The sequence below is a fragment of the Acartia tonsa genome, chromosome 7, assembly GCF_053477335.1.
Source record: "Acartia tonsa isolate MP-2025a chromosome 7, ASM5347733v1, whole genome shotgun sequence".
NCBI classification, from domain to species: Eukaryota; Metazoa; Arthropoda; class Copepoda; order Calanoida; family Acartiidae; genus Acartia; species Acartia tonsa.
The window spans coordinates 7,098,315-7,125,007 of record NC_137266.1 but is presented as its reverse complement, the minus strand read 5'-3'; the positions used below and the strand labels follow the sequence as shown (position 1 = coordinate 7,125,007).

Sequence of the window (26,693 nt, the reverse complement as noted above, 5' to 3'; positions counted from 1 at the left end):
AGGCACCGGCTAAAAAAACTAATTTTAATCTTATGATTGTACATTTCTATATTCGTAGAAAACTGGATATAATACGATGCTAGACATAGTTTTTTTCGTATTCATGAGAACCGGTTCCTATCCACCGGATTCGAATGAATACGAGAAAACAGATTCCTCTGATTGTTTACTACTCTATGATACACAATGTCTGTCTGCCATCCTGTAATACTTTAGAAAATTTGATTTCTTTACAAGAAATCTTATTTTTCTTGACATATTTATAAATCTACCTATATTTTTATGCTTTGCTAATTATGGATGTTGTCAACCTTGTGTAAGATGAAAACATTGAATAAAATAAATTCAGATTATGGCACAAAATTTATTAATTTTATTCAAAGTAACAATTTCAGATAGGCCGTTCAATAGCATATCAGTCAATAACAAATATTTTCTTGGGTCAAAAATACGAGGGATGGGCATTATTTGATAGAGAGGGAGGGGACAATGGGCTGTTAATTACTTACACTAGTCCCCAAAGTTTTATAATAACGTTTTCTTATTCGTTGGCTTAACAACTTTGGAGACACAGGTGAATTTTGATTGGTTAAAACAACAAGTTGAGTGTTCAAACGTTTCAACCAATAACTTCAATCTACAGAAAAGTTATTATGTCAATCATCATTGGGGATGTACATGAATTTATCGGCCATTGTCTTATCCCCTTAGATTCCTGGCATTATTTGGTTTTGGTTTATTTAGAGTTTAAACGCTGGCTGTAAAATTGAAGGCCAGTCGTTTGGAAACTGGCATCCTATAGAGCACCTTAAAAACCCAGGTATCTCAAAGGAAAATGGACGATAAATTGATTCATACCCCCAATAACGGTAAGCATAACTACCCATTTTGTATATTAAAATTATTGCTAGAATGATTTTATTAATTTCCGTTTTAACAGCCCAATAAAGATTAAATGACAAGTACAACAATTTAACCAACAAATGAGAGGTTGTGTTCTAAAACTTTGGGTTCCAGTATAATTTACAGTCCAATGTCCCCTCCCTCCCTGGCAAAATCGTTTCCCTCATTTTTTCGACCTAATTCAAAATTTTTAGATTCTTAAATTAAAATTAGAGAATTTTTAAAAATATAATAAATATTTAAAAAATATCATTTTTAAAAGCGCAATACCTTTTTTATATAACTATTATATAATTATACATTAATTATAAATTTACTAAAGCAAAAAAGCACGAAATTTAAATTTTTTTGGACGGATTATTTTAAAATGGCAAGTTTATTTTTGATTAGATTTTTTAATGTTCTACATGTACCAAACTAAGAGAATTTGAAAATAATTTAAAGGGAGGGACAATTCATGTAAAAACTTTTTTGTCTCAACAATACTGCATGCAATACCTATTATTATTTATAATTTCTTTCAATTAAAAGGAAGTTGTAGGCAAAATAGTTCTCTAGATGAATCATCCCTTCAATAAAAATTATAAAACTTATAAATAAAGGATTTTAATTAAAACTAAAGAAGATACTCAAAAAGGCTCTTATAAAACTTTTTTTTAAAATGTTTAATGGTACACTAATCCTTTGTGTTAAGGTACAGAACATTCGAGTATTTCATGTAGAAGTTTAGGATCTAAGGCAGTTTACGGTAATATGTTCATAGTATCAATTATCTACAAAAATAAATTAACTTTGAAGACGACTAGCTACCAAATGGCTCAACTTTCATGTTATGGCAGCACACCGTGTTATGCGACATAAGAAGACCTATGAATAATCTAGAATAGCCAAGATCAAATGGTGCACAGGGAAAGCTTGACTGAATAAAAACGCGCAATTTAAGATTTTTTTGCGCATTTATGTATACTCCAAAAAGCATTATTGAGTATTGACTATTCAAAATTATTTGCTAACATAATCTATAATTTTCGTCGCGGCGTCTGGCCATTAGCAGCCTATAAAGTTTGAAGCATTTTTTGGAGATAATCAATACCAGAGGTGAATTCTTAAAAAAACTTTTGTTGCCCCACTAAAATCAGTTTGCCCCACTAAAATTTTAGTGGGGCAAAATTATCCCCTCTAAATTTTTAGTTTGCCTCACTGATTTTAGTGGGACAAACTGATTTTAGTGGGGCAAAAGTTTTAAAGAATTCACCTCAGGAATATTTCACAGTCAACTGCACTAGGTGCAAACTTTAATTTTGAAGCATTTAGGGTAACACAACAGAGCTGAGAATCTTAAAAAAAATTTGCCCGCTTAATCGCGCTTAGTGGAGCAAAATTGTTTTCGTAAAAAATCCACAAAAATCACATTAAAAATCTACAAAATTTAAACAAAATCATAGAAGGGTTGTTGACATAAGATTTTATTTAATTTTTGTAGAATTTTTATGTGATTTTGGAGGATTTTTCACGAAAACAATTTTGCCCCACTTAAGCGATTAGTGGGGCAAATTTTTTTTAAGAATCCACCTCTGGATCTTTAAATGTGTAGCCGTTGCCGTTGCCGCTGCCAGAGGTACAGCCACTAACCTAATAGCGATCTTTAAATCACAACCACTTTTTAAATTTTCAGTAAAAATATGAAGAAAAAATAATAGGTAATAACAATACGTAAAAACTTCAAACATTTAAAAATCAATGTTTTACTGGCAGCACTGGCAGCGGCTACGGCTACGACTACGGCTACACATTTTAAAATCTAGCTCAGAATCATCAATTGTAAATTATTAAGCTTCAAAGCATTAAATTACGGTAACAATAAATATTTTTTCAGTATTACTTCGAAACCGACTAATATCCGCTGGATTAAATTAACCGGTTCTCAGTCATACTGAAAAATGTATAAAAATGTATAGAATCGTATTACAGACATTTTTCTTCAAATATTTAAATAAAAATCATAAAGTCAATACTTACCAATTTTGTTAGCCCCAAGGGGCAAAAGGCTGTCAATAATACGATGCGATAAATAACTAATATTGTATTCTGTATACAAAAAAGGCCACTTCGTTGCTTTATTTGTTTCTTTAAATATGTACATTTATTTACATTATATTTTTAAATTAAGCTGCCTGTTTTTGAGATTTTAAATTACTACAAAGCATTGTAGCTTTTAGATTCTTTTAATCAATATTAAAATTTCGTTCCATCTTTGCAAAGGCACATTATAATGATTGTTTGATCAACTTTTCATAAATTTTTTTAGATAAAAAATTAAAAGTAAATTTTGTCATAAATAGCGCAGAATCTATGACTTACATTCAAGCAGGGGTGCATATTCTGTATGAAACTGTTGATATATTTGTGTGTGTTTTTTTTTTACAAAACTCTTGGTACATTTTCAATTTTTAACTTGAAGATTTTTTTTCTCACATTTGAACAATGTCTGAAAACTGTTTGTTTATAAAACTGTTGTTAACTGAGGGTTGTTCCCTTTTTATACATGAGCATTGGCTGTAACGATTCATGGTCAGACGTGTGACTAGTACTGACTGGATAAACTCCTAAGATTATTAAGATATTCTTTCTCTTATGTTGTTTTGTTGACTATATAATATACTAGCGGCCTCTAGGGGCACGTAAAATGGTTTCTTTTCAATCTAAGTTAAAATCAGCTAAACACAAAAAAATCTGCTAGGCGGCTATTTATATTTTAGTTTGATTTTTGACGATTTCTCTTGGGGTTGGTGGTACACTCCCCTCAGGTAGCTGTAAAGTTTACAGTGTAAACCTTCCAGGATTTGTAAGAAGCTACACTGAAGGAGAACCATAGCGGTTCAGTGGTTAGCGAGATCATTAGGTACAGACAGACAGACACAGAGAGATCCTTTTACCTTATTATAATGTTTATATAGTCTAATAATAAATATGGTGGATCTAGATCCCTTCTCATTAAATTGGACCAATTAGAACAAGGTGAAGGAAAATCTGGCCATATTATTTTTTATTCATATCAATATTCAAATGTATTACAGATACATGTACCAACACATATTTATTCATAGAGAAGCTTCGCTTCTTAAAAATAAAGAAAGAATATTTTCCTTTGAGAGCGGCTACGGCTGCCACCGCCGAAGTAACGGTGTGACCGCTTAAATCAGCATCCAGCCGACACATTGTCTTCTTTACTCTGAGAGCTGTGAGCCTGGCGCTTGGGTTCCCATGCCAACACTCAGTCATTAACTGAAATAATCATGTATTTAATGATTATCATAACATTTATCAAATCGTATTATATCCAGTTTTCAACGAATATAAAAATGTACAATTATAATATTAAAACCAATTTTGTTAGTCCGTGCCATATGCATCTCGGGGCTAACAAAACTGGTTTAAATCTTTTAATTGTACATTTTTTATATTCGCGGAAAGCTTTTAATAATACGATTCGATAAATAACTATTCCAATATGGCTTCGAAACCGATAAATATCCACAGAATTAGAACCGGTTTTCGACCATATTAAAAAATCAGCTAGGTATAGCATCGCATTAGATAATTTTACACAAATATTGAAATGCAAAATCATAAGATTGATACCAGTTTTGTTAGCCTGGGCCTTCATTCCCCAGGGCTAACAAAACTTGTTTTAAGAGTGCCTGCTTGCTGTTCAAGTCTAATTCACACATCGTCGAACTTGAGACATCAAATATTGAACTTACTGCTGCTATGTCTGAACTAATTGTAAGAGTAGGGGAAATGCATTGTCCCGTAAACAGGCGCATTGAACAGTTGGGACTTCCAACCAAAGGTTGCACAATCAAAGGGTTGGTTTATCTATTGGATGTTACTTAACACCTAATATCCAAAAGAGGGCGTTAGAGACTAGTATTGTATCCATTACAAGGGGTTCATACCCTTGGATTCTATAGATGATAACTTGAAATCGTAGGAGTATCCCGCCCGAATAGGGTAACATAATACAAAAAGTTTTATCATTAGGTATATGAACTTGCAAAGAGTACATACATTAATTACCTTGCAAAGAGTATGTAAAGTTTCACTATTATGCCATCTGTTAAAATATAATATAAAGAGTGTAATTATATCGTACCTTGCATATGTAAAGTTTTACTATTATGCCATCTAATATAAAATAATACAAAGAAGATACAGTATACAATACACATTATTTACCTTGCAAAGAGTATGTAAAGTTTCACTATCATGCCATCTGTTCAAATATAATACAAAGAGTATATATGTATACGAATTATTTACCTTGCAAAGAGTATGTAAAGTTTCACTATTATGCCATCTGTTGGGAATGCCTGGTCTTAACTGTTGAAGGCAAACAATCTAAAAATAAATAAAATGATCAAGTCGAGCACAAATTGATAACAAATACGTATCCTAATGTTCTATTATATAAAGTAGTAAGCTTTTTTTGTCTGTAGCGAAGGATATCGCTTATCTCTTAACCGATACGGTTATCCTTTACAATGTAGCTTCTCATAGGTCCTGGGAAGGTTTATAACTATTTTGCGGGAGTAAACCACCAGCATCCCAACATAAATCACCCCTAGAAAAAATTACCTACCCTTCCAACAACAAAAAAATTTAATTTTTCTAAAACTAAAATTAAAAATTGGGAGAGGTTGGTCGACTCCCCCCCCCCCAAAAAAAAGATTGTTACTTATTCTTTTTAAATCTTAAAAGATAAATTGGGTTATCGAATTCAACTCCCCCCTCCTCAAGTGCCCCTAGAGGCCTCTAGGAGCGTAGCCGCTAGTTAATGAATATAATAATAAGTCACCTGATGCATTTGGTCAAACGAGGGATCAGGGGGAACCATGTCATAATAGGGTAACTGGTAATCTTCACATTGCGCCACCTAGTAACAATAATATCAACTAAATATCAAACGAAGACTGCAAAAACGCTACAATATGGATTTGAAGTTGCTTAACCAAATTTTGCTAAAATAAATCCATGCAATTTTTCCTCTCTTGAGGTTGATTTAAAGACTTCATTGATAGCTAAATTAAATGCTTCAATTAGAAAAACAAGATTAATTTCAGTGTAAATGCGCAGAGAGAGAGAGAGGGGGGGGGGGCAATGGGCTGTTTATTACACTAGTCCAAAAGATTATTTATAATAACGTTTTCTTACGGGTTGGCTTACAACTTTGGCAACTTTGGTGACTTTTGATTGATAGGTGCATTAGGTTGAGTGTTCAAACATTTCAACCACTAATTTTAATCTACAGAAGGGATAATTTTGTGTATCATCATTGGGGATGTACATCAATTTATTGGCCATTGTCTTATCCCTTTAGATCCTTGGTAGCTGCGCTACAGTGCATACTCACATCATCAGTGGTTATTGTCCGCCTAGCAATCTCCCAGAGAACAAGACCATACGCGTACATGTCGGCGGCTTTATAGCTCTCAAATGATGTTGTCACTATAGATTCGTCCAGAACTTCTGGAGCCATGTATCTACGGGTACCCACACGGGTGTTTGGGGCTATGTCTACTTCGTTGTTTTCACTGTTGTATCTGAAAAATATGAATTAAAGAATAGATTTTATCGTATGATAGAATACCTAAATACCTACCTCCTTATTGTTTCACCTCCCACATATCTTTCAAAATTTTTTCCCCATGGAGGGTAAAAAAAGAAAAAAAAAAGGTTTTTCAGTAATCTTTATTGCTTCATTTTCCCCACTTCCAAATATTTTTATTCCCCCCTCTCCCTCTCCTTTAGCAGGGGCTCCAATACAGAATATACATCCCTTAAAACAAATTTATGGTACCTGACCGCCAATCCAAAGTCAGCAATTACACAGCTGCCATCCTTCTTAACTAGGATATTCTTGCTCTTAATATCTCGATGGGCTATAGCGGGTTTACCCTACAAATACAAAAATAGATTATTAAAACAAGAATTAATAAGATCATTTCTAATGGAATTTAAAAACTAGATAACAGATCTATAGCATAGAATAGATGTATATTGTATATACAGATAACTACCTCCCTTCCTCTTTCAATGACCTTATTCGTCTGCTACCAAATTATTTCATGCTACTTGGCTGTGTTAATACACATTACACACCACACCTTTGGTTGATTTTATATAACCCAATTGAAATTGGGCACAAGGACAGTGTGATGGGAAGATACAGTTATTTAACCCTTTCCATCTCTAGTGTTTCACTCTAACAACTAGATAATAGTCCTTTTGTGTATTGATAAGAACAACAGGAAATCTAAGTACCTACTCATTTGCAAATAAAAATTTCACGCCTGCAGAAAGAGACATATAGACATCATATTACTTAATGCATAGTAATACGATAATTGTGTTCATTTTACTTTAAGTGACGTCACAAGTTTTTAAACTTGATTGTTAGGTTACAGACATTGACAGATACACAGACAGCCTGCTACTGTGGACTTACAAACCCAAGAGAACGACTTGAAATTGAAATTACAAAAATGAAATAAAAATCTAACTCACCTTTGTACCAAAAATTTCTGTATGTAAATGTGAGATTCCTTGAATTATTGTCACTGCAAACTTAACCTAAATACGTAAAATTATGTTAATGTGTCTTTTAAAAAAGAGGCATGTCAATAATCTATAAAGTTTGTTGCTAAAGTTTTTAAAAAACATCATAACAGATGTAAAAACACCCAACGAAAACTTTTATTTTGTAACCATGAATTAATGAATCCTTTTACAAATCCTCATTGTCAATTCTTTCAGAAATTAAAGATTAATAAATATAAAAAAGCCATTTAGGTAGTTTCTTAACTTTAACAACAAAGATACTCTATAAGCTCTAAAAGGGAGAGAACGGACGGGCGGTTGTGACACTTTTTGAAACCAAAACTACAGGAATTCAACTAAAAAAAAAGTTAGAGCACTGAAATTTGGAAGGACAGTCGCTTTAAAGAGGTACAATGTGGAACTCTGAAGAAAAGTTGGTGAAACCGACGCTTTTGCCGTTTCCCGCCAAAAAAATTCGGCGATAGTGGTAGTTCCGCCGCCGCGCCGTTTCTTCACAGTTTCACATTGTACCTCTTTAAAGCAACTGCCATACCAAATTTCAGTGCTGTAACTCTTTTTTTAGTTGAGTTCCTTTGACTTCTAGTTTTTGATTTCAAAAAGTGTCACAACCTCTACCCCCTCTGTTACTTACTTACTTGATACTTGGCTTGTTAATCTTCATTTTCTACTGGTGTAGCGAGTTGAAGATGTTGGTACTGATAATTTTGTTATCTTTTGCTAATTCATATGTTTTTTCAATTTTGATCTAAAGCTGGCCACTGATGTGGCATGTTAGATATCACTTGGTAAACTATTCCATGGGTCGACAATTCTGAAGGAAAAGAAGTTTAGTCTGATGTCAGAATTAGCCCTTCCTTTCTTTAGGTTAAGAATATCAGAGGTTTGTCTTGTTGTGACTCTGTTTTGAGAAACATTTACAGTTTTAAGTCCACATTTAACATTTCCAATGTTATGAAGAATTTTGTAGCACTGGACAAGATCAGCAAAATTTCTCCTTTTTTCAAGAGTCCATAAATCAAGCTCTTTTAAACGTTCATGGTAATCTTGTGATTTCAGACCAGAGACCATTTTAACTGCTTTGATTTGGACAGCTTCGATGTTTTTAATGTCTGTAAGGTTCCAGGGGTTCCAGACAGATGAAGAAAACTCCAGATGTGGTCTCACATATTGTTTGTACAGCCTTATAAAAACATGTTTATCTCTGTAGTGAAATGACCTTGATATTTGGTTTAAAACAGCTTTAGCTTTGTTGACAATTTCATTACAGTGGCTTGATGGCTTAAGGTTGGAAGTTATTCTTATTCCAATATCTCGTTCAGAATCAACCGTTCCAAGTTTAATATTATCCATGTAATATTCATTTTTTGGGTTATTCCTGCCACAATGGAGAATTTTGCATTTGTCAATATTAAATAACATTCCCCAAGTTTTGCTCCAATCAAGAAGCTTATTTAATGAAACTTGGAATGAGTCTGCATCTGCTTGGTTTCTTATCTTGTTTGCTTGCTTGGTATCATCAGCAAACTTTCTTAATATGTCAATTATGATATCATCATCAAGGTCATTGATATATATTACAAAGAGAACTGGCCCAAGTATACTACCTTGTGGGACACCTGACCTGACCTTACCTGGCCTTGACTTTGCTCCTTGTATTTCAACCCACTGAGTTATGTCTTTAAGCCAAGATTTTATCCATTCTTGTACAGATCCAGTTATTCCATGTGCTTCCAGTTTCTGTATTAGCTTGTTGTGTGGAACTTTGTCAAAGGCGCGACTAAAGTCCAGATACACAATATCAACAGAGTTTCCTTCATCAATCATTTCAAAAATTTTGTCTAAAAATTCCAATAGATTTGTTTGACAGGATCTCTTTGGCATAAATCCATGTTGAGAGGTTTTGATTAGGTTGTTAATTATAAGGTGATCTATCATGTGGTCACGAATAATAGATTCATTAAGTTTGCATACCTGGCTGGTGAGAGATATCTGTCTATAATTGCCTGGCTTCCCTCGTGATCCTTTTTTAAATACAGCAGCTACTTTTGCATCTTTCCATTGTTGTGGAACTTTGCCTGTACTTATTGAAGCCTGAAAAAGTTTTTGCAATGGTCGGGCGATATGATTCTTAGTTTTCTTTAAGAATTCTGCAGATATCTTGTCAGGACCTGGGGCCTTGCCAGTTTTAAGTTCATCAATTTTTGATATAACATCTTGTAATCTAACATTTATATGAGATAATTCACTATTCATGTTTCGTTTTGGTATGTTTGGTCCATTGTCATTGTCATCATTAAAGGAACTACAAAAATGATCATTTAGTGTTTGGGCCATTTCAGCATTATCTGTGATAATCTTATCATCTTGGACAAGAGGGCCAACACTTGGTTTACAGGACATTTTATTTTTCACATAACTATTGAATTTTCTTTGACCACTGTTTCCACTACTTTTTGATATTTTTACTTCAAGCTTTTTTTTAGCACTTTTAATCTTTTTTTTACATTCTTTGGAAAGTTGGGTAAAGCGTTCTTTGTCACTAGGATTTTTGGTTCTTTTCCATTTCTTGTATGCCCGATCTTTTTTTCTGCCAAGTGTTATAATTTCTTTGGTCACCCATCTTGGTTTGTTGGTTTTAATGGTTTTGTTTGGGACATATTTATCAATTTTCTCTAAATCTTCATTAATTTTTTGGTAGTCAGCTTTTCCCCAATCTAGGATTTCTTGTTGTGTGTTTTCTGGTAAAATAGAATGGTCTGTAACAATTTTAATACAGGTATGATCACTATTACAAAGAGGGCCTAAATCACTTACTTCAAGTATAGAATCATTATTAGAAAGAACCAAGTCAAGAACATTGTTTTTTACATGTGTTGGGAAGGTCACAAATTGGTTAAATTGTTCTCGTTACAAGTGTCCAGAAATTTCTGGCTTGCAGTGTCGGCAGCAATATTTTCACTCCAGTTGATTTTTGGGTAGTTGAAGTCACCAATAACAATTGAATTATCTGGCATAGATGAGAGTAATTCTGTTAGTTTATCATTATTATAGTTACTACAGTTTGGGGATTTATATACAAGAAAAATGTTGGTGGTTTCATTATTTGTTTTCACACTAAGATGTAGATATTGGTTAAAGTCAATTGTGCAGTCATGGGATAAAACTGTGTGTCCTTTTTTTATGTACACTAATAATCCACCTCCAATTCCTTCTCTTGTATCACTACGATCTTTCCTTAGTTCTGGTATTATTTCATAGTTTTTGATATTTAATACACTATTCACTATGTTTTCATTGCACCAGGTTTCGGTTAGAAGTATAATATAATCAGGTTTTTGTTCATGTGTAAGTAACTCAAGTGCAGAAAGTTTACTTATTATACTCCTTGCATTGGTGTATATTATGTTGAGTTTACAGGGGGCAGACTCTTTGTTTCCCTTCCCTTTTTGTTGCCTACCCCCATCACTATTTATTCTCTGTTCTCCTCCTCCTCTGTCATTGATGGTCGTGTTCGTTTGTCTGTTGTTATACTTTCTGGAGTCCTCTGTCTCTTGGATCCTCCTCCCCTCCTGGTCCATGTTTCTCCTTCCCCACCTTTCTGTTTGATCTGTGGATTTTTTCGCCCAAATCAGTCTTTTTTGGCCTTTGGGTCCTACCACCTTCCATTCGGAGTTTAAAGCCTGTTCTTCAGTTAGCTCAGAGTTACGCTTATGCATTTCAAGAATGAGGTTGTCCTCCTCTTTCCTTTGCTGGTGGGTAAGGTCAGGTACAAGGTAGACCCCATCCCAGAATTCATTGTCAGCAAGAGATCTGCAGTTTTTCATAATTTCATATTTGGTATTTGTGTTGTGAAATCCAACTTGCAATGGTCTTATGCTGTCAACTTTTTTTTCCCCAAGGCGTCTAATAAACTTGATATCTTTATCAGGGTTTATCGTAACTTCTAGGGTGTCAGCCACCAGTCCAGTCCAAAGAATATCAAGTTCTTTCTTTTTTAACCCTGGCCAGGAATCATCAGTAACTTCAGGGATACCATGAATTATCAAATTATTTTTCTTCTCCTCTCTGTCTCTTAATTCTTGAAAGACATTTTTTTCAACATTAGATTTTAACTGTTCTTGTTTGATATCATTCTCGTTACAGCGTGTTTCTAGTTTGCTTACTCTAGTATTTGTATCATCTTTGTCTTTTTGAAGCTGGCTAATATCATTTTTTATATCTTGGATATCCTTGAACATGGCAGCTACCTTATTTGATAGGAGTTCACTAGCCACACTACATGCTTCACAACACCAATTAATGGAGAAACCTTGTCTATTTTCCTTGACAAGATATTTGTAAAGCTCTGGTGCAATTTTGGAACATTCAGTATGGGTCCATCTTTGGCATACATGGCACATGACACATGCTTGCGTTTTGGTGATTTTATTTGTGCAGACTAAGCAGGGTGGGCTTTTGGCATTAAGTCCTGTACTCATCTTGACAGCAATTTTTTTGGTATCTTATTTCTTTTTTTTTGGTATCTTTTCTTTAGTATTTTTTTGGTATATTTTTTGGTGTCTTTTTTTGGTATCTTTTTTTGGTATCTTTTTTTGGTATCTATCTTTTTTTGGTATTTTTTTGGTTTTTTTTGGTATTTTTTGTCAAGTTTAGTGTGAATTAATGGGATACATATTTAGGTTAAGACATACACCAAGCTGCTAAGCAACTAGTTGAACTACACCAAGCTGTGGAAGGAGTGAGAGGCCATGAAGAATTGAGGGGACTCGAACCAGTGATTTAATTACACCAAGTTATTATAGTTTTAATACATCAAGTTAATATATTTGTGTTAATCATTTTGTGTTATTTTATTTATTATGTTTATCCATTCCAGAGTTTACATTCTGGGGTTTTAGCTTACCTTAGTGGTTGTAAATTACATCAAGTCTGTTTATGTTTCAGAAGAGATGTGTGCATTATTGTTATCTTTATAATAGTTGGGACACCTGTCATAAATGGTCACTCTGCTCCTATTTAGGCAAGTTCTTCAATGGTAGCATTGGCCACGCAACGATCTACGGCATTGTTCTAAAGTTTTAAATTGATAACATAATTCATCTTATCTCTCTTGAAGTGAATTTCGGTTTTAGATCTCGAGAACGGTCTCTCGGTACGTATTAAAAAGGTTTTAATAAAGATACACCCCCGTGAGGGTGATATACCCCTGTGAGGGTGACACACATCAAACAGTACCCCTGTGTGGGTGACGCACCCCTGCGTGGGTGACAACTATCAAAAGTGGCGACAATACCGGGTGTTACAGAGAAAAACACCAAGGAGGACGGGGGTGACACCGTCAATAGTAGTGGAAAAGAGGGCACTGACCCTATCAATTTAAAGGGGTGTAAGGGGGAGACACACACCAAAACAGAGGGAAATAATAAGCTAACCTCAGAATTAAAAATGTCAGAGTCAGAGAAAAAGGAGAAACGGCAAGGGTATGGGAGGGGGATACCTATCCCTTACCTTGAAGATTTCAAGGATTTCAGTACATGGGTAAGATGTGTAGAGATGTGGAGTAAGACGACATCCGTGCCCAAAGCTGAACAAGGATTTCATTTGGTAAGTGAAATTCCAGTAAAATCGGCCAGATATGGTGATTCCCTGAGAGAGGACATACTGAAGGCCGTGGAAACTGATGATCTAGTAGCAAATGAAAAAGTGGTGGATAAGGTAATCACCTTTTTAAAATCGCGTTTTTGGGTAGATCAAGAAGAAGAGATATACAACACACACAGCAAACTAAAATACCTACAACGCAAGAAAAACCAGACAATTAGCGACTATATAATCGAATTTGACCAAATGTTAACAAAAGCGCGTCAATTAAAAATTCTCCCGGAAGAAGGAGATACAAGGCTAGATATGTTATTTGCTCTAGAACTAATGATAACGGCGGATTTAAATAGCTATGAATTTATGCGGCAAAAGGATGGAAGCCGCCAAACGGAAAATCATCATACCAAAACAAGAATAACCGATACCAAAATCGAAACAACACCAAGAAACAGAATAATTCGACGTCGAATAACAAAGACTACAACAAGAAAACATTTAGGTCTAAACCACTGAACCCTCCGGGACCGGATGGCAAACCTATGAAATGTCTGGGATGTAAAGCAGAAACGCATTTGGTAAAAGAATGCCCAGATGTGAAACAAGTTAAAGAGAATAGGAAGTATCAAATGGTTTACATGACTAATCCACAAACACAAGAATCAGAAAAAGTACTGATAGCTGAAACATCAGAATCTGAACAGTCTGAACAAGAGGATGAACAGGGAGTTTTTTGTTCAGTTCTTTGTGCAGCCGAAGCTCTGAATATGGCAGCGTTGGATACCTGCTGCTCAGCAAGTGTTGCTGGAGAAAAGTGGATTAAAGTGTACCTGAAGTCTTTACCAAAAGAAATGAGAAACAAAGTAGTGGGACCGCTAGAAACTGATAGAAAATTTCTTTTTGGAAATCAAGGCAAACTCGATGCAAATGCTAGATACATCATACCGGCTAGAATCGGAGGAGAAGACAACAAGCTTGAAATTGATATAATTTCGTCCGATATTCCACTTTTGCTATCTAAGAATGCTATGAAGACGCTTGGAATAGCACTAGACATGAAGAATGACAGAGGAACTATAAATGGTAAACCATTAATATTACATACAACAAGTGCAGGTCATTATGTAGTGGATTTGCTCAACAACAAGGAAGAAATGAATGAGGTCTGTATAGCTGAACTCGAAAACAACAATGAAAGAGAGCAAATTAAAGCATTGCTAAAGATCCATAAACAATTTGAGCATCGCCCAAAGAAACAGTTTGTGACGATCTTGAAAGAAGCTGGTCAATGGCATGAGAAATTCTCTGCCATGATAGATGATATAATGGACAGCTGTGAAGGGTGCATAATGAGGAAGCGTACGCCTGACCGTCCGGCAGTTGCTCCTCCCCTTTCGAATGATTTCAATCAGATCCTATGTCTTGACTTAAAAATTTGGGACAAAAACAAGGGAATATATATTTTATATATGATTGATCATTTTACCAGATATCAGATGGCCTCGGTCATCAAAAGCAAGGAACCGGAAGAAGTTGTAAAAGCCATCACATTGAAATGGTTGCCAGTATTCGGACTTATGGATAAAATTCTGACTGATAATGGAGGAGAATTTTCTAATGACGAAATGAGAGAAGTAGGCAGTTTGTTGAATGTACAGCTGCTTACCACGGCAGCTAATAGTCCCTGGCAAGGAGGAGTAGTAGAGAAAAATCACGAAACTTCCGACATCATAGTACGCACAACAAAAAGGGATTTTCCAAACATGAGCTTAGAAGTAGCTTTAGCTTGGGCTATAACAGCTGTGAACTCTTTATCTAGTGTTAGAGGTTTCTCACCACATCAATTAGTGTTCGGAAGGCAGATAAAGCTGCCAAATATACTAGAAGATCCTCCACCAGCATGGGAAGAACCAGAGAAAAGTAAATCTCTTATGGATACACTAGAAGCTATCCACAAAACAAGAGTAGAATACACCAAAGCAGAGAGATGTGAAAGGATAAAAAGAGCTTTGAGAGCAAAAATTAGAAGCTGCGATACAATCTATGAGAAAGGTGATATCGTATACTTCAAGAAAGAAGGAGAGGATATATGGAGAGGTCCAGCAAAGGTAATCTTCCAAGATAATAAAATCATTTTTATCAGGATTGGATCTGTGTATTACAGAGTAAGCGCAAATAGACTGATAAAGGCAGGAGAAGGATTGGCAGCAAAGATTGTGGAGCAAGAAGCAACAGATCAACACCAAACAGATAAAATACAATCTTCAGAAGATAGCTCTCTAAGCATCAAAACAAGAAGACAAAAAGAGTGAGAAACTATCAATGACATACCTGATATGACAGAACTAAGAATGGATGAGAAGGACCAAGACAACAACGAAAATATTCCAAGTGAGGTTGTCCAAGAAGACGAGATAATACCTATGGAACAGGAACAGACCGTGACAGCAGAACCAGGAGAAAGCACAAGAGAAAGCAATGAAAATCCATTGCCAAACCAGAACAACACCAAACAGCAAGGTCAAAAGCGTAAGAAAACAAATCAAAAACTATCACCTGAACTAAATGATGACGTCACTCTAAGAAATGCAGCTAAGGTGCTGAAAAGGAACGACAGAATAGAAATTTTCGAAGACGGAAAGTGGGAAAAAGGAACTATTCTTGGACATGGAGGTAAAGTGACAGGTAAACATAGTGGATGGTTTAATTTTCAGCTGGATAACGGTCAGGTCTTTCATGATGAAGTAGCAAACAGAGACATTAGATACGAAAAAGAAGACAATGCAGATGAATCAGACAACGAGGAAGCTTTATTCACTATCAAACTAGATTGTGGTAAAACATTAGAGATAAAGGATATAGACAAACGAAGAATATGGATAGAGAAAGAAGAAGAAACGATATCATTGCTATTGTTGACAGAAGAAACCTTGGCAGTAATGTTACCACAAGACAAAAGAGATTCACTGGAAGCATTGGTAGCAAAAATAGAGGAGCTGAACAAACTACAAGCTTTCAACACTTATGAAATAGTTGAGGACGAAGGACAAGAGAGAATCACCACTACCTGGGTACTGACAGAAAAAGGCACGGAAATAAGAGCAAGGTTAACAGCCAGGGGATTCCAGGAAGAAGGAGAATTTCCAACAGATAGTCCTACAGTTCAGAAACACTCTATTAAGATATTACTAGCTATAGCTGCGACAGAAGGTTGGGATATACAAACAACGGATATTACAAGTGCTTTTCTACAAGGCGACAAGATGGATAGAAAGGTCTATGTAAAACCACCTAAAGAGGCGCAATTGGTCAAAAAGCTTTGGTTACTGGAAAAGTGCCTATACGGCTTGAAAGATGCCAGTCGAAAGTGGTACCTAAGGGTGCTTAAGAAACTGAAAGAGCTAGGTTTCAAAACCAGTCACTACGATTCGGGACTTTTCTATCTGATCAAAGATGGTATACTCATAGGAATCATTGCCCTGCATGTAGATGATTTCCTTCACGCGGGTAACCAGTATTTCAACAAATACATCATGCCACAAGTTTTGTCCTGCTTCAAGGTAGGCAAATCTGAGACAAAGGATTTCATTTACACAGGTTTTCACATGAAACAGTGTAATGATGGAATCAGAATTGACCAAGAAAAATACATCAAGAATGTGACTATTCCAGTAATAGACCTTCAACAGCTCAAAGATAGAAAACGCGACATGAATCAAGACGAGTTGACACTGTTGAGGCAGTTGACAGGAATTGTGAATTGGGCAGCAAGAGCAACAAGGCCTGAGTTATGTTTTGAGATGATAGATCTCTCCACAAAGTTCAAGGGAGGCAAAGTGGACGATCTGATTAGAGCAAAGAACGTGGCAAGCAGGCTCAAGAAGACACAGGTATCAATTATGGTATCTAATTTAGGTAACCTGCAAGATTGCAAGATTGTGGTTTACACAGACGCGGCATATCGAAATTTGAACAATAACACGGATAGCTGTGGGGGATTCATTGTGTTTCTTGTAAACATCAAGAATGGAAAATGTGCACCATTGGAATGGAAAAGCGGAAAGTTGAAGCGCAAGGTACATAGTACCCTAGGTGCAGAAACACAAGCATTGAACAATGGGCTGGATGCAGCGTTAGGATCCAAGCTTTTGATAAAGGAACTTTTTGATGGGAAGCTTGACCTACAGGTGATAGCTATCACAGACAACATGTCAGCAAGGACCTCAATCTACTCAGAATCAGAAGTAGGAGAGAGGATCCTAAGAGGAGATATTGCCATTATCAAGGAGATGATTAAAGAAGGGAGAGTACAAGAAGTTAAATGGGTAGATGGCACCCTAATGTTAGCCGATCTACTCACCAAACGTGGTGTCAACAAGTTGGCATTACTGGATGTATTGCAATCAGGCAATCTAGGAAGAGCAAACTTGGCTGTAGTAAACAGCTAAAAATCAGAACAGAAAACACAACAAGTTGTAAAATTTTTTTTTTTGTACAAAGAAAAACACATAAATAATAAAAAGCCCAAAAACAACACAAAAACGAGTAAAAATCAAACAAAAACAACCAAAAACCAAGCAAAAATACCAAAAACAGATAAAAACCAACAAAAATCAAAAACGCAATACAGTATACAAATTCCGATTTCATGTTCATGATCACTTGAAGTATACGCCATGGATACATCAAGAAAATGTTTGTCGGCGTAATAACAGCGCGATGATTTGGCAACACTTTCATGGAGTAGAAACCCACCGGCGGAAATTATGAAAATGTAAACATTGTAGCAGACATATTGTTTCCGATGTGAAGCCAGAGAGACGCAATTTAAAGTGAAATTATTTTAAAAGTGAATACATTATTCTCATATTAGTATGTTTAATATTTTTTTTAGTGATAAACAGTATTTTAAAAGACGAACGAACATAATTTTATCAATCGCATTTTATCCCAATGTTTTAATGAATTTTTATCAAAGTTTTTCATAGTTTGGAACAAAAATAATTTTTTTTTCAAGAAAATATTTTTTTCAAAACACACCAAGTAGTTTGCTTATCATAAGAAATCTAGTTTATTTTTTTTGGAAAACACCAAGCAGTTTTTTTTTACGATTCAATTCATTTTCAAGAAAAGGACACATACCAAGCAGTTTATACAAAATAATTTTACGAATGAATCATTGTAAAGATTTTTTTTAAAGCATTGACGCACACCAAGCAGTTTTTATAAATTTTTTCTACAGCATTGACGCACACCAAACAGTTTTCTTTCATATAACTAAAGAAAATTAATTTTATTTTCAGATTAAATTTTGTTTTCTTCAAGAATAAGTGATATTGTTGAAACATGGCTAGATTCAACAATCCTACGAGAAACGTAGTTTTCAGCAGCTTCAGCTTGCTAGAGGGAGTGCTAGATCAAGAAAGAACTGGCATAACTTGGATCTCGTTGGCCGACAGGGATCTAAATTCCATGGTAAAAATCATAACTGATGCAGTGAAGGATGTCCAAGTGCCTAAGCACATAATAGTTACAAGCCTGCAAAAATTCGTAGGCGGAGCGTCAATTGACAAGTTGAAACGTGCCATCTTAGATATCAGCAAGGCCGCCTATGACCAGGATACCAACAAGCTGGTGTTCTCGACGGCGTTTTTTGTGCCGGCACACGAAAAAGTGTGGGATGCGGTGGCTCTCTTCAATAGGGAGGTACAGCTTGCTAACGAGCAGCTTGACATGCCACGTGTAAATGGCCACAAGGCGGTGATGATGCCGAATTCCGAGTTGGACATGACCAGAAGGATCAGGTTCACTCAGTGGTTGGAGAGACAGCTGGGGACCAATGTTGGATCGCATCTTTCCTATGAAGGCCAGGTAAACCATGTCAGAATGTTAATGACTGTTTTTGACAGGGCATTTACCACATACAACAATAGGCCGGCTAGTCGTGAGGCAAGGCTGCAACAGCCAATGTCATTGGCAGTCACGCCTGGCTACTGTGATGATTTGTTCATGAAACAGTGTCTAGCTAGAAAATTGATCATCACAAGACCTCTACCTGAAGGTGAAAGGATACTGGAGTGCTCCAACCAAAGGCCAGAGGGATGGCAGGACTGGGAGGTGTATAAGAAGCATGGCAGTCTGTGGCGCTACTGGGAAAGAATGGGAATTCTCGAGGCCTACATCAAGACAATGAGGAAGGGTGACGAGATTCCAACCTGGTTGATTGGTGATGTAAGTGTTGAGGAAGTTGATGCCGTTGCTGAGAAAGAGGATGAAAGTGAAGATCAGGTTGAAGATGGGATCATGGATCAGCAAGAGGATGATGATGATGAAATTGTGTTCTTGGAGGAAGTTCCAGCACAGGCCAGGGTTATTGTTGAGGAGCAGCATGATAATTCCAATGAGGAGCCTACTCGTCAAGTAGAGGTTGTGGAGGAAGAATCTGGTGCTACAAACAACAAGAGAGAAAGAGATAATAATGAGAGTGAAGATTTGATGGAAAGAATAGAGGAGCTGACAAGAAAGCAAGAAGTCATTGAAGAGAAGATGAAAGCCTATCAGAGGCAGAACGAGAATCTAGAGGCAAAGTTGGCTAGAGAAAAGACAACATCTAAGCATTGGCGTAGCCTAGTAGACATCAAGCAGCGTGAGTGCAATGAGGTGTTGCAGAAAATGGAGAATGAGAACAAAAACACCAAGGACAACTTAGCCAGAGTAACTAGGGAATATGAATTCCTAAGAAATCTGTACTCTAGTGAAAGAAAGAAGCAACAAAGATTGAAAGTCACCAGACGCTTTGCCAAGGATGAGGATTTTGAATCATATGGCAAGGATCACAAGTAAAGGGACAACAAAACAGAAAGGAGAAAGAAATTCATACTAATGTCAAGTTTAGTGTGAATTAATGGGATACATATTTAGGTTAAGACATACACCAAGCTGCTAAGCAACTAGTTGAACTACACCAAGCTGTGGAAGGAGTGAGAGGCCATGAAGAATTGAGGGGACTCGAACCAGTGATTTAATTACACCAAGTTATTATAGTTTTAATACATCAAGTTAATATATTTGTGTTAATCATTTTGTGTTATTTTATTTATTATGTTTATCCATTCCAGAGTTTACATTCTGGGGTTTTAGCTTACCTTAGTGGTTGTAAATTACATCAAGTCTGTTTATGTTTCAGAAGAGATGTGTGCATTATTGTTATCTTTATAATAGTTGGGACACCTGTCATAAATGGTCACTCTGCTCCTATTTAGGCAAGTTCTTCATTTTTTTTGGTATTTTTTTTGTATTTTTTTGGTATCTTTCCTTGGTATCTTTTTGGTAACTGTTTGGTATCTTTTTGGTATCTTTTTGGTATCTTTTTGGTGTCTCTTTGGTATCTTTTTGGTATCTTTTTTTGGTATTTATTCTTAGTATCTTTTTGGTATAGTCACTCGACACAGCTAGTTTTGCTTTATACACTTCAACAAGCAAACTTCACAACTTCCAACTGTTTCTCCAAATCTCAATCAATTCTCGACATTTTTTCCGGCAGCCGCCGGGGAAGACATTTTTATATGAAAAACCTCTTGTAGAAGTGAATCAAGCAACACTAGCCCGGTCGTTTATCCGTATGTGACATAAAAATAAAAATAACTTACCGCAGCCTCGTGATCAACAACATTAGCTTGTAAGAAATCATAGAGTGACCCAAGCTCATAATAATCTGTTATCAACAACATCTGGGTCCAACCTCCTGTGCCCTAAAGTTATACATATTTGAAAAAAGTATCTAGGTACCTAGGTACTTTTATAGGTATCTAAAGCTAAGACAATAATCAATATCATGTCTTATAAAAACAATTTGATAAATTTATTATCTACAGGGTTTTAGGGAATAAGACAATGAACGATAAATTGATATATAATAATATCCCTGTTAAGTAATCAAATTAGGTACCCCTTATATGGATTGAAACTATTAGTTGAAAAGTTTGGACAATATTAGTTACCTACCTAGTAAGTACCAATTAAGATTTAAAAAAAAACTAAACAATATTTTGGAGAATAATGTATTTGAGACTCTCTAAACGAATAATCTAACTTATTATGTAACAATCCTATCTATCTATCTTTCTATCTACCTTAATATCAGCTGTAATAAAGCCCAGAATATTATCATGTCTCTCTATATATCTTTCTATCCATCTTTTATCTATCCTATTTATCTATCTACCTTAATATCAGCTGCAATAAAGCCAAGAATATTATCATGTCTCATGAGAACCGTTTGATATATTTCCGATTCTCTAAACCAACTTGCTTCCTCTGTTGTGAAAAACACCTGAACAATAAATTTTGCTAAATCTTTTTAAAAAGTAATGGTCAAATGTACAAACGATCTTTAGAGAGAAATAAAAAAAGTAGGTACAAAACACGTTCTCTAATAAAAACAGCGGGCTAAAATAACGACACCCCAATATATAAAATATGAAAGAAGATAACGTATAGACACTCAAATCAAATGATGAAGTTGCCAATTTAATATCAAACCTTACCTTAACGGCGACTCTTTCGCCTCTCCATCTAGCCAACCAAACCTCGCCATATCTCCCTTTACCAACACTGGATACCTAAACAAGATTGGTGGTAAAATATAAGCAAAATAGATTGGGATTTAGACTCTTCAACTTATGTCAAGTAGATCTCTTCAACAGACAGATCATTGCACAATTTTTAGAGGCGGAGTGGGGGATTGACCCCCCACCCTCCCACATAAAAATAGGAGAAAGGAAAATATTATTATTATTCAATCCTCCATAATTAAAGAATGTTCTCGCTATATTATTAATAAAATTCATTGATTTTGTTTTAGAAAGTTTTGGATCATTGAAAGAAAAGGAAGCAGCGGGTTTCGTCGTATTTTCACGGTAGATTTTGATAGCTTAATTCAAGTTAGGTTGTGTGTATCTTAATGATTTACCCACGCAGTGTCAGAAAAATTGCCCCGCTGGGTTAGAAACCCCCGCAGGGGCTAATAATAGGAGAAACGCTACTGTGAAAATACGACGAAACCAGCTACTTCGTTTTTAAAAGCGAAGCTTTTCTATAATTAGGGTCGGTCCGTCCGTCCGTCCGAGATAGATAGCTTTTATTCGTTAATTTAGGCATGTTAGAATTGTCCTATCGATTTCAAACTTTGCATGATGATTCCTGTAGTAGTTAGGTACGATTTAGAAAGCGTAGCAACTCTATAATCATTACCAGAATGTCCGTACGTCCATTTTAAACATGTTGATTTTTCTAATTTTTTAACAGCAAATTTTTGTGTGATCTAATTATCCGTTTGATCTGATTTTTGGTATATTGATTCCTGGGACAACAAAGAACAATATTTTAAGCGAAGCAACTCTATAATCAAATCCTAAAAATTCAAGTATGTCCATAAACTCAATAAACATTATCCTGTATCAAGAAGTTTTTCAACAAATTTACTTACAATTTTGCTTCGACTCTTATACTTTTATATTCTGATAATTCAGTTTAGACACTATACAAGTGTTAATGTCCGTTTGTCCTACCGTTTCAGTGCTTCGCTTTTATGGATGTTGTCATCCTTGTTTTTATTTCCATGATCCTGGGTTTTTAAACAAACAATAGCCTGAAAACGAATCAATGCACTTCTAACTTAATAAGAGAAAAGGACATACCATGTGAATTTGTTTGGCAATAGTTCTCTGAACCAGCAAAGGTAGCCCAGAACCAGATCCGGAGCTTTGCTCTAGTAATTCAGATAGGGTCGAAGTTCCTAAAATTAATCATCATTAGGATAAATGTATTAATTTACTACAGATTGATTGGGTAACATTTTATTTTAAACTAGTAGCTTCGCCCCTAGCCTCTAGGGGCTTTGCCTCTAGAGGTTTGATCAAACCAATTTTTCGTAATTTAGATTTTTAAAAATAAATCTTAAAAAAAAAATTTCTTTAAGGGGGGGAGGAATTTTTTTTCATGGGGGGGGGGGGGGGGGGTTGTCGACCCCATTATTTTAATTTTAGTTTTAAAAAGAAATTTTTTTTTTTTTTGGGGGGGGGGTATTTTTCATTTTTTGGGGGGTTGGGGGTGTCCCACCCCCCAAGCAATTAGTTATAAACCTTCCCGGGACCTATGAGAAGCTACCCTGTAAAGGAGAACCCGATCGGTTTAGCGGTTAGCGAGATCCTTCGCTACAAACAAACAGACACACAGACATCGTTCTACTTTGTATTATAGATGTGTAACCATTATTTCAAAAAGTTGAAGTGTTAATAAAAATACCTATATGTTTATGAAAAAAATACCTATAGGTACATTATTTAGTTAATCATATAATACAAGGATATATTAAAAATGTATAATAAACACTGCTATAGTGCGTATAATCATAATAATTTACTAGGTACGCAACATCAAAGCCTGAAGTGGAGGATCCAATCTATGTGTTTAGATCACGTATGTTTCTAACTTCTAACATACAACAAATTTTCTGAAAGTTTTAACTTTGCAAAATATCCCCGTACTTGCGTCTTTAAATGGACTAAGCCTTCCCATCACCGAAGTACTTAACATCTTTAGTTTTAATGGGTTATTTTGCAACACTAGACAATTTATGTCTTCTTAATATTAATATTTACCTGGTAAACAGAAATCATCGTTTGTTGAGTTGGCTCCGGCTTCTGCTATGTATCTAAAAGAGAGTCAGGATTATCACAGATCTAATGTAAGATATTGCATGGAATATAGATTTATGAGAATTAGGTACAGGTACTTAGTCCCAAAAAATTAGCAGGCTATTGTAAATCATTTCATTACTCATAACAACACCAATACTTGACCCCCTTAAGGGGGAAGTAAAAAATCTAAATTTACATAAAGCTGAAATAATGAACTTTATTATGGGTTCAATCATCATCATTTGGTTAGGGTGTTGCGTTTAGATGGTGTGCCCCTTAATTCCTTGGAAATTATTGATTTATTTTTTTAGTGGGTAGCATATAATAAATGAAACATGGATGACAATTGACAACATCCATAAGTAGCAAAGCACAAAAATCATCGATTGGACAACAAAGTGAGATATAGAGCAGATGTTCAGTTGCCAAAATAATGACAAAAAGAGAGAGAATATCATGCAAAATACACAAGAAAATTACGAAACCTAAAAAAAAAACTAGGTATACATCTTTTGAAGCATGACTGACAAACAGCATCCGAGAAAATCACATTTCCCCCATAGCGTTACGGACTGACGGACCGACAAAGATAACTATAGAGTAGCATCATTACTTAAAAAGGAAAACTAACCTTTGAATTCTCTGTTCCCTTTGTTTATATCTGAGGTAGGCGAATGTGAGTAGAATGATGAAAATGACGAGACAAATGGCCAGGCTGACCGACAGGGCTACATGGTACACGGACGGGTTCAGAGGGTCAAAACCATCACTGTTATTTAAGAAAAACACTTATTCCATTGTAATAAATTAACGGGTGCACCCTAAGAATTTTAGCACTCTGTCTTCTATTAGTTTAGTAGTTGTCAAAATCTTAAGCTTCGGACAATAAAGCCTTACTACTTTATATAAAAGGATACCTACTACCTATCTTAAAATATATTAATTTTATATTTTGTTAAGTCTGAATAATGATACTAATGTTATTATTTGTAATTTGTAAATTATTTCGTATTAATTCTCAAATTCATCTTCAATAAGAGTTTTCTTTCCTTTTATTTGAATTTCCATTACCGCCAGCTCCGCTGCTTGGAGAATATGTAGGTGACAGGTCCTTGTTACATTGGTCATAGTCGGAACAACATTTTATAGACCTAAATATAATAACTTAAATTTTTCTTCAATACCCTTTATATTCAATACTCATTGGATCTTAAATATTTTAACTGGTCTGTTGAGAAAAACCAAGTTTGTATTGAAACTACAGATAATCAGGGTTCTAAAGGGATAAGAAAATAGCCGATAGATTGATGTTTGTTGACAATGATAATATACAAAATTAACCCTTCTGCAGATTACAATTAATGGTTGAAACGTTTGGGCTCTCAACTTATTAAACCAACCAATCAAAATTCAATAAAGGTACCCTAAGTTGTTAAACCAACAAGGAAACGTTATATTAAAACTTTGGGGATTAGTGCAATAAACAGCCCATTGTCGCTCTCTCCCAGCTGTTAATACCCTTTTATATTCAATACTCATTGGACTTATACTTTAATGAAACTGATCCGTATCTTGCCTTGAAACTAAAGAGAAAATAAAATAAATAGCTAAAGACCCATAATGACAAACAAAGAATAGTAAAATTATTTGTTTAATATTCCTATTTGTGGACTACAGCCTAGATTATAAAAAAACTTACCTAGGGTAAAAGTGCGGGACCAAATGGCCCTTGCACTGCAGAAGTCCAGTTTCATCTGGAGGTAAACATCCATAGGTACGTTCTGGTACCAGAGTATTTGTCTCGGGGTCTAACACCTCCTCCACAGCTGAACAAAATGGGAATCATAGAAAATCCAGTTTTTCCTCTGCTTCTAAGGATAAGATAATCTGGTCATTTAATACCTATCTACTATTTATCTAACTGTAAATATCTAGAAACCAATATAAATCTTACCACAAGAGCAGTGAGCATTCTTTTTTACTGTACACTTTCCATTTAGTTGATCATTAGAACAATGACCTTTCTATCTATCTTTCTATATAACTATCTATCTAACTTACCAGCAAAGCAGTGAGCATTCTCTTGTACAGTACACGTTCCATTCAGCTGGTCATTAGGACAGTGACCTATCGATCTATCTTTCTGTGTTTCCATCGATACAAATTTTGGCGTGGGTCAATGTATCTATCTATTTTTCTATGTATCTATCCATCTTACCAGCAAAGCAGTGAGCATTCTCTTGTACAGTACACGTTCCATTTAATTGGTCATTAGGGCAGTGACCAAAACAAAAACATTCAAGACAACTTCCAAGTCTGTGTTGAATTCAAAGTTTTCAATTTTTAAAAATCATTATATTAATGTAAAAGGATGTTTGTTTGTACCGAAGGATCTGGTTTTCCTTAACAAAAAAAAAATCCCTTTCCCCAAAAAAATCTATTTAAAAAATCTCAATTAAAAAATAGGTTTTGGGAATCAACTATCCCCTCCTCAAGTTCCCTAGAGGCCTCTAGGGGCGTATCCAATAGTAATAAAAATAGGAGCTTAAAATATCCTCGATATAAAGAATCTAGCAGGGATTTTCTTTCTGAAACTAAAGATCTCGGAAATATACCAATTGGGTTCATTATTTTATTAAGAAGCTTCTTATATATAGCCAGGTCTTTCAGGTGGTTTAAGCTATATTTTTTAGATTAAGGTCGATCGTGGGATTGTTTTAAGCTATTTTTCAATCGCTCATAGATTTAATATAAAATAGAAAACTCTCCTAAAGCAATATAAAAGTATTAAAGTTATACTCCACATTTTAAATAAAAAAATATTAGGTATAAATAAATTTTTTCATCTATTCGATCATTTTATCTGAAAAA

The 26,693-nt window shown here is 35.2% G+C and overlaps 2 protein-coding genes across 5 annotated transcripts in view; both read right to left on the bottom strand.

The window, feature by feature from the left end:
- LOC145324757 (diaminopimelate decarboxylase-like) overlaps positions 1-20,719 on the bottom strand; it is a 58,277-nt gene extending 37,558 nt beyond the window's left edge. Inside the window, exon 1 of the mRNA XM_080167367.1 lies at positions 20,697-20,719. The gene's annotated coding sequence lies outside the window, so the exon portion shown is untranslated. The remainder of the gene's footprint in view (positions 1-20,696) is intronic.
- On the bottom strand, positions 351-26,693 carry tkv (serine/threonine receptor kinase thickveins). 4 transcript variants are annotated; one of them, XR_013881317.1, is made up of 19 exons: positions 26,593-26,693; positions 26,107-26,140; positions 25,884-25,949; positions 25,522-25,648; positions 24,874-24,973; positions 24,454-24,593; positions 23,784-23,836; positions 22,821-22,918; positions 21,669-21,743; positions 21,347-21,454; positions 20,772-20,873; positions 7,471-7,536; positions 6,764-6,861; positions 6,317-6,506; positions 5,762-5,839; positions 5,227-5,304; positions 4,052-4,188; positions 2,159-3,511; positions 351-2,008 (listed from the first exon to the last, which is right to left on the bottom strand). XR_013881317.1 is itself a non-coding variant. In XM_080167365.1 (18 exons), the coding sequence occupies exons 1-18, from the start codon at positions 26,626-26,628 to the stop codon at positions 3,421-3,423; spliced, it is 1,677 nt and encodes a 558-aa protein (XP_080023491.1). In that variant the 5' UTR covers positions 26,629-26,693; the 3' UTR covers positions 351-3,420. The 4 variants fall into 4 exon arrangements, 2 of the variants coding, with proteins under 2 accessions (XP_080023491.1, XP_080023492.1); XR_013881318.1 differs by having other exon boundaries at positions 351-2,836; positions 2,965-3,511; XM_080167365.1 differs by having other exon boundaries at positions 351-3,511.

Bases quoted from the DNA above. Each gene is read 5' to 3' on its own strand.
- tkv (XM_080167366.1), bottom strand. From the start codon at position 26,628: ATGTGGAGTATAACTTTAATACTTTTATATTGCTTT. The intron at 6,862-7,470 runs GTGAGTTAGATT...TTGTATTTGTAG, and splicing joins CAGAAATTTTTGGTACAAAG to GGTAAACCCGCTATAGCCCA. The intron at 3,512-4,051 runs AGGAAAATATTC...CTTAATAATCTT, and splicing joins GCAGCCGTAGCCGCTCTCAA to AGGAGTTTATCCAGTCAGTA.